Source organism: Trichoplusia ni, chromosome 14, assembly GCF_003590095.1.
Source record: "Trichoplusia ni isolate ovarian cell line Hi5 chromosome 14, tn1, whole genome shotgun sequence".
NCBI classification, from domain to species: Eukaryota; Metazoa; Arthropoda; class Insecta; order Lepidoptera; family Noctuidae; genus Trichoplusia; species Trichoplusia ni.
In genome coordinates, this window is record NC_039491.1 from 3,324,862 (window position 1) to 3,333,637 (window position 8,776).

The 8,776-nt window shown below is 36.5% G+C and overlaps 1 protein-coding gene across 1 annotated transcript in view; it reads left to right on the forward strand.

The window, feature by feature from the left end:
• LOC113500808 overlaps positions 1-7,302 on the forward strand; it is a 12,081-nt gene extending 4,779 nt beyond the window's left edge. The window contains exons 2-11 of the mRNA XM_026881706.1: positions 11-158; positions 371-499; positions 1,026-1,194; positions 1,467-1,630; positions 1,829-1,996; positions 2,283-2,485; positions 2,887-3,052; positions 4,362-4,495; positions 4,585-4,702; positions 4,916-7,302. Of these exons, the coding sequence (XP_026737507.1) occupies positions 11-158; positions 371-499; positions 1,026-1,194; positions 1,467-1,630; positions 1,829-1,996; positions 2,283-2,485; positions 2,887-3,052; positions 4,362-4,495; positions 4,585-4,702; positions 4,916-6,529 (3,013 nt within the window). The 3' untranslated portion in view covers positions 6,530-7,302. The remainder of the gene's footprint in view (positions 1-10; positions 159-370; positions 500-1,025; positions 1,195-1,466; positions 1,631-1,828; positions 1,997-2,282; positions 2,486-2,886; positions 3,053-4,361; positions 4,496-4,584; positions 4,703-4,915) is intronic.
• The last annotated feature ends 1,474 nt before the right edge of the window (positions 7,303-8,776 follow it).

An 8,776-nucleotide genomic window follows, 5' to 3' on the forward strand; every position in this document is an offset into this window, starting at 1 on the left:
ATCACTGAAGATTTATAATTTGTTTGATTACAGAGGAAGATTACGACGCCTTTTGTCTGGCGTACATGTTTACTTATCGCGACTTTGAAATGGGTACCCTGGGTTTGGCGTGGACCGGTGATCTGAAAAATGCTGGCGGTGTCTGCGAAAAGAACGGGGTGAGATTCAACGCCTTTTTATCAACACTTTGCTAAAATCTTGAATGAATGAATTATATTCCAAAAACCTGTTTTTTTTAATTGTTCTGTTTAAGTAAATAAACAAACTTCAGTAAATATGTTGCCTAAAACAGTAATAAAATGTTAAAAGAACCGAATCGATAGTTTCTACCTTCCCCTTCTAATACATGAAAAATGGTTATAATTTTCAGCATTACCGCGGCAGTATGAAGTCCCTGAACACGGGCATCGTGACTCTGTTGAACTACGGCAAGCACGTGCCGCCGGCCGTCTCCCACGTGACTCTGGCACATGAGATCGGACACAACTTCGGATCGCCGGTAACTGAGAATTATTGACTTTTAAATCCGAGCCTACACTTAGTATTATATTATCTAAACACTCTTTTATATTCCACCAATTCTCTCCGTCGAATATAAGATATAATTTTTGCATCATCTTTGCGTAAATTATGAAAAGTATTTTCGAAAACGGAATGTCAAATTTACTTTGTTTTTTTGGGTGTCTTAAGAATATTATAATATACTCGTACATCTTCGTAAAATAATAAACATAAGAAGTACATGTGTTTAGTTGGTACTACTCGACGGAGTATTTTTTCAGGGACTACACGTATTTGTTGCACAAATATTTCTGTACCCTTTTACGTCATATATTTATAACCTAATCAGGGTAATATATGCAAAACTTTTCAAGGATTAATTTTAATGTCCTTTAAATATTATAGAAAACTAAATCATTCTTTTCCTTATCAAAATTTCATTTTTTTTTGGCAGATAACCACAGTTATTTCTGCAATTAATTTATTTCTTTGAAGTGTATTACAGTTAACTCTTTTGATTTCAGCACGACCCTGAAGTTTGCACCCCTTTCGGTGAAGACGGCAACTACATAATGTTCGCGCGAGCCACTAGCGGCGACAGGAAGAACAATAACAAGTTTTCGCCATGCTCGCTCCGAGCTATTGATCCCGTTCTCAATAACAAGGCGAGATCTCCTAAGGGATGCTTTACCGGTGAGGCATACATATTACTATCAAATTCTGATGAAGGAATGGATCAGGTAAACAAGGTTTTACCAAAAAGTCGGTCAAAGAGACTGCAATACCTGTCACGTGCAGGATAGCTTTTAGCCATTTGGCGGTTGACCATGAGGTTCAAATGCCTTGATTCAATAGCAAATCGCTCATAAAGGGTGCCTTCAAATTAGTGGCGTGTACCGCGCGACTCTCGTGGCTGTGTACTCTTTTTTATTTTCCGTTGAGACTATTGTATTTATAATTTTCAGAACCTCAACCGGCAATATGCGGTAATGGCGTTGTGGAAGAGGGCGAGGAGTGCGACTGCGGCTGGGCCTCCGAGTGCACTGACGTGTGCTGCCGCCCTCAGGCCGCCAGACCGCACTACAAGCCATGCACTCTCACGGAGCACAGCGTCTGCAGTCCTAGTCAGGTACTTACATATTTTATTAGTATGATATGAAGAATCCCGTAGTGTGCAGTGAGAATTAGATATTTCTTACTTCTCTCTGTCATTTTGTAACAATTTATAGATGTCTCGACTCCGACTGACCCTGTTTGGCACCGGCCACCAATGACCGATGCCCTTTTTTTATTCTTATGACATTAAGCAAAAATGCCAATGTTACAGGGTCCGTGCTGCACAGCATCATGTACTCTTAAGTTCGGCGACAAGTGTCGCTCGGACAACGGCTGTCGCGACGCGGCCTTCTGCGACGGCAAACGTGCCGGTTGCCCCGCTAGCAGGCACAAGCCCAACAGGACACGCTGCGATAAGGAACTCGTTTGCTATATGGGAGTTAGTATACTTGTTTGATTGCTTGAATGATTTATTAGCGATATTTGTAATTTATGAATTTAATAACAATTATATTTTTTTATATTCAGTTTTTCTATTTGTACTTTTGCGCTAGGTAATGAAGACACTTCTTATTACATTAGAGCGAAATTCGAAGTTCACTTGAAACAAATTATACTTTTTTTATTATTAATTATATTTTTAACGTGTTAGAGTCAAAATATTTACTAGACAATTAATTACTAGTCACGAAATCATCAGCTAATATTAAAATTGTACCATCCAGGAGTGTACGGGCTCGATCTGCCTGGCGTACGGGCTGGAGTCGTGCCAGTGCCCGGCGCGCAGCGAGGACCCGCGCTCGGCCTGCGAGCTGTGCTGCCGGCGCCCGGGCGGCGCCTGCCTGTCCTCCTTCCACTGGAACACCGCGCCCTTCGACGTGCCCGACATGTATGCGAAGCCTGGCACGCCCTGCAATGATTATAACGGGTCAGTACTCTTTATGTAAAGGCTTTAATAGACCGATTCATGATTAATAACTGAACACTACTAACCACCGTTACTCACCTACTACTGCCGAATCAATAACCGGTGCCCTATGACTTAACATTGTGTAGTTTTTATTATATTTTATTTTGGAACGTTTGCTCAAATTTTTATTATTGCTATCGAAAAAAAACTACCAGAATCGCCCAAAAAGGTTCATAAAGTCACCACACGCGTAGGACAAGATTTTTTCTGGGATCTGATCCGATCTGAATCTGAGTCTGGGTGTCTTTGAGCATGTGACTTGAATGTTTGTGAAACCCTCCGCGACAAAAGGATTAAATTCCTAAATGGGCGAGTCGTTTTTTTTTAAACATAAACATATATTGTTTAAATGTCTTCAGGTATTGCGACGTGTTCCAACGTTGCCGCGAGGTGGATCCTTCCGGTCCGCTGGCTACTCTCCGCAAACTTCTTCTATCAGACGAAAGCATCGCAGGCTTTAAGCGATGGGTGCTCAAACACTGGTACGCCGTGCTGCTCATACTGCTCGCCGTAATCGCACTCTTGGTAAGTTCCACAAAATATACCTACTCTAATATACTTATACCAATTGTACTGCTGTTTCCACTTACAATAAATTGGATGGCTTAGAGTTTCTAATGAGTGAATGATATGAATGGAGAAAAAAAGAAAACATTTTTTCTATTAAAACGGTCTAAAACGAATAATATTTTTGTAATCGGTAAAAATGGGCCATTCCAGCATTTATTCAGAAAATATACATCATTACATACATACAATACTTCGTCCAAACTGTAGGGCAGTTTGTTGGCAGATGCAACTCCCGTTTACAATATTCAGATTTTATATATACCATACTTTTTCATCAAAAAACTTACAACAAATAATACCAAAACTAAGTACTAATTAGATTTAACCTACCTACCAATTTCCATCAGAGAGATCTTGACAATAGTTATTAAAAAGAAACTTCGTTATTTTATTTCTGAAAGAGATCTTTGTAGTACAGCTACTTTCTAAATCGGACGGTATATTATTAAAAATCACACATGACGTGGTACTTCACATAGCACCATAATGTAGTCGTAATATCGGTTAAGTGAACATATTAATAAAAAAATAATGAAATATTTTATGGAATGACAGAAACAAAATCGATTGTTACGAGGAATGACGTTATTAAGTATGTGTGAAAACTAAAAGTAAATTTTTTTCTAAACATAATATATTTTTAAAGTTTAGTTTTCAACGAATTTCCGAATTTAGTCAACTAGCCTATTTTTGCACACTCTCTTTATTCAAATGCTCATGAAGGACAAACAATATTCATTAACAAAATTGCTATATGCTAATAAGCTGATATATAAATTAATCAGAACCAACATGACTTGCATTGGCCAAATCAATTAACTTGTTTACAATTAACTAAATTGCATAGACATTCTCAGACAAGTATGGAGGCAAGTATAGGAGTTTTTAATTTTATTTTTTTGTTTAGCGTTGCTGCAAAAAACTTGATGTTGCAATTGAAATAGACACTAAATGTTAGTGTTTGTCTTAGGTATCTAGAATTCCTCGGGAAGGTACAAAATCGCTACCATTTTTTTGTATGCTATAAATCGATATTATGCTAAATGGTTGTGTGTTTATACTGCTCATTTAGTAAGCTATAAACAAACGAAGTCTACTGTTTCATCCGTTGGAAAATAATTCATCTTTTGTCATTACTTTTACCATCTTTATAATAGCCATAAGCTATGAATTTATTACACAAACTAAAAATAAATTGTAGAGCTAATAACACTTATAAATTAAAGGTAAACATAATTTTAGTAACACCGTGTGTTGTTTCTAGGTGGCAAGTACTCGCTTTTTAGGACGCCACGGCAAGAAACTAAAGTCTGTGACCATCATCCACTCGTCCACCACCGAAACCGTCCGTCTGCCTGACGCTGCCGACCAAGGCCTGATCGTCCATACCGCTGTCAGGTATGGATAATTGTAGAACTATACATACAATTTAATCCTCGTACATTTTAATGTGATGTTATTGTATTTACAATGATTAATATTTCCAGGTCAAAATTACCCCTTAAGAAGAAAGTAGCCTTACGAACTCGCGCATATCGCAACAAGAAAGATCACAAGAAATTAGGAGATAAAGCATCTCCACTTCACAATGCTAATAAGAAACGGGTATGTATCATATATTATTATTCGCTTACTAGCTGACCCAGCAAACGTTGTTTTGCCTAATATTTTTTCTAGTTGTATGTATTTTTTAATGCCACATTATAAAAAAATTAAAAAAATTGTCCAAGAAATTAAAAAATATTTTTTTGTAAAAATTATTAAATATTGTAAGAAGTATTTTTTTGTGTCTCAAAAAATTACTTCATATGTTTCCAGAAGCCGATTAGTCAAGCTAAATTAGAGGAAGCTCCTAAAATAACTAAAGAAAGCACTGCTATTGTAACAAACGCAGAAGGCAAATCACCAAAACATGTTATCCTATCTAAACATAAAGGCAAAATTAAGAAACGTAAGACCAAAATGAAAAAAGAAATAATAGACTACAGTTCCATGCAGAAACATCCAGTATCCCCAATTAAAGATACTGAAGCTTTGAGTAAGGTACAAAGGTGGCTCCTTAGTTCGCCACAACCCACAGCTATTCCTAAATCAAAATCTATACCCCTTGGTCTGACAGAACGATCACATCGACAGGCGCAGAAGAGCGCGAGAAAAACAAGACCGTCCAAAAGCGCTACTAACTTGCTGTCTGGCGAAAAAGCTCGACTTCAAGTCGTGTTCAAACCTCCATTCAGGTTCAGTGTAAAGATTTGTAAAAGCGACAAGACGAAAGTAGTCCTTGACAAATCTTCAAAACCTGATATGGATAGAAAAAGGCACGAAGTCTTACCTCAACAAGCATCCGCCGAAGTAACAAAAGCCAATTTATCTAATAAGGTACCTAAACATTCTAATTCTACTAGAACTTCCGAAAACACCGTCGCAACTAGTGCTCCTAAATTAGAAAAACTACAAATCCAAGAAAACCAAAGCCATGGTTACGCAAATTTATTACCTCGAAGTGCCAGTGACTGTAAGTTAACAAAGAAATTACCTGAAGTTAAAATTCGTAATGGACATAAAAAGAGCAACTCAGTAGGTCAAAAGAAAGAAACTACAGAAAGTCGTCAAAACCTAATAACCCAGGAAGACGGTGAAAACGCACACGTCTATGAAAATGTGGTATTAACACAAGACGCTTTCGTCCCTAAGAGTTGCAGCATGCCTCGGAGGCAGACTAGTGTCGGGATGTCTCGACAGAGCAGCTACGGTCATTTACCAAGAGCACAGATCCGCCCACACAGACATAGTACAAACAATATCAGCAGATCCAGAAATAGCAGTACATCAGAGTTAGAACATTTCTATAATGTTATTGAATCACTTAGACGAAATAACACAAATGATGTAAATACATGCAATACAAATACAAGCAGTTCCTCCGGCAGCAGTCGTCATGACAGTGCGCTTCTTAAACACAGCTCTAGTTCCCGGCAAGTCAGTAGAACTTCACGTCAGAACAGTTTAGTGGATAAGCCGGCGCGCTCGAGTCCCACCGACTCTTGTAAACTTCAGAGACAACACAGCGAAGTAGAGCTGGTCAAGCCTCACGGCGATGGTGGGCTAAAGGGCTTCCAACTTGTTGTGGGTAAAGATAAGTTGAAGCGGCAGCTAAGTGATAACGAGTTGTGCAAGTCCCGAGTTCAGTTAGCGATGCCGATGTCGGCCGGGGCCGAACCGCGGCAAGCGTTCTGCTGGAACAAGCGCGCCAGCCTCGACTGCGAGGCGTCGCTGCCGGCTGGCCCGCGCGTGTCCAGCTCCCGAAACAAAAAACGAACGACTTACACTTTCGGGGAACTCAAAAACACCGTCCCCAACGCAACTGATCCATTGCCTGCCGAAGACGTCCACATCTCTCCCGAGGAGTTTTTAAACATTATTGATAATTAAGTATTATTGTGGACTAGTAGGCATTTTTAACCTAAGGTGGTTCTTTAATGTATGAACAAATAATTATATTAAAGTGTATATTAGATACCTATTTGCAAGATGTACTATTGTCGGCTGATGTAAATATTGTAATTTGCTTTTAATATTAGTACTAATGTAACCTGCCACTGAAACAGACCATTGCTTAGTTTCTCTCTAACACTACCCAAATATATTGTAAACACGATCATCTAATTTAAAAGTAGGTACATTCATTTAGTCAAACTAATTTTACGGGACATAAAAACAAAACCCTGAGTTTCATCTTCCATTTTTTTTTTCAATTATTGTTTCTATAAGGATAATCATTTGTTATATTAAAATCAATAAAAGTCAATAGATATATCAATATCTATTCTCCTCTGTTTGTTATATTGGTGTAGTAGTAATGAAATTACTAGCAATGATCTTGTTTCACTGAATGATCTCTATTAAGTGAATCTCTATTTTTTCTACATGCTATGTATTGTACAAATTTACTCAAACCTATGTAAAGTGTTCATGTAAGATTATTTAATTACTTTAAAAATGCTTTACGTACTTTGATTTAGTTACGTTCTAATTTCCATTTACAGATCCACTGTTTTAAATTTAGATAGCTGTCAATTAGCGAGTCAATCAGTTAACAATCTAGTTACCTAAGAAGTTTCAATCTACAGCATATTAATCGAAATACAAAGTAACTTTAATTTAATAACTAAGGTTGAAATAGGATTCTATCACTTTTCTATACTCAACATTTAATTCATTACGTCCTTCACCAATAGGTTTATGTTACTGAGACAAATAAACAAACTCTCTTGTTACCTCTGTTATCATTTTTCAAAAGACTTTAATGCATGTGATACAGTCCTATGGAGACCTTAGATGTAAACAATAATTAAAAATGAACGTAAAACGGTTTTATGAATAAAATATTTTTCTAAAAATTTTGGATTTAATCGAACTAACAGACATAATATGTATAAGATGTACGTAACTAAGCGAACTCATGGCTGTACTGTGACTTTGTTCTCGACACTTTGTGATCTGCAATATCTGGGATGGAATGATTTTTTTTTAATTCACGTATTAGTATGACAATATCGTAGTGCGTATTAATTATAAGTAAATAATATCTCTTCTATAAAATATTGTAATTGTTATATATTGCTGTCTAGGTGTTAGGTATATTTTTATTATGTTCCCGCCTAAATATCGACATTGTGATAAATAAAATTTGTCAATTTTTTTTTTATCCAAAGAAGGTTGCGTGATTATTTTAAGAAACCATACATCAGAGAACAATTGCCATATGCCTTAATGCGACTGAATAATGCAATAAAATAACGGCTCCCATGTAAAATAATACTGCAATGGTGTTGTTTTAGCGAACTTTAGATTAATCGATATATGTTTCTAAAAGCACATGAGATATTAAATATTTCTTTTGGCGATGACCATCTGGTAAACATTAGTTTTGAACATTGGCCTGTGAAAACACAGCACATGATTACCAGAATAAAATTAGGAGCAGAAGGTAGTTGTATGTATGTATATATTTATTGATACTAAGATGATTTAATTTCTATCTCAGATATAATCAGAATGTGTTCCAGTATTTTGTGAGTCGTGCGAAAGCTTTGCGGCTGTGGCACAGCGTATATGAGCTTCGATGTAGGAAGGTAAGGGTAAAACGTAAAAGCTATTGTATTGTATAGGAACTGATTTCTAAGAAGATCCTAAAGTATTAGAAATGTTACAAATTTGTATTTTTTAAAATACGTATGTGGATACTCAATGATATCCAAGGACGAAGTGCGCATCCAATGGGTAGTGATAAAATTAAAGCTTGAGAATGAAAATCCATTCGTCTTGAGTTTGTTTTGACTCATAAGTCTATATTAACTCTTCCTTAATAAATTGTTCGATTTAAGTACATGTTAATTGTGACTTTCATATTATATGTATAATTGAATGTGACTAGATTCTATACATCTATTTAATGGTTTTATAGTTCGTAAATACTTTCCATAATGTACCTATATGAGAAATCTAATTATTATCTAAACTATTTTTTATTTACAATACAGAGCTTTGTGATGTTGTCTGATAATTATGCATCTGAATATTATACTCTCACTGTATTTGTTCCAAGTGCCTTAAGAACAAATAATAACATTCCCATGTTACATTCCAAATGAAATCGGTTTTTTTTCGTTGCCTCCA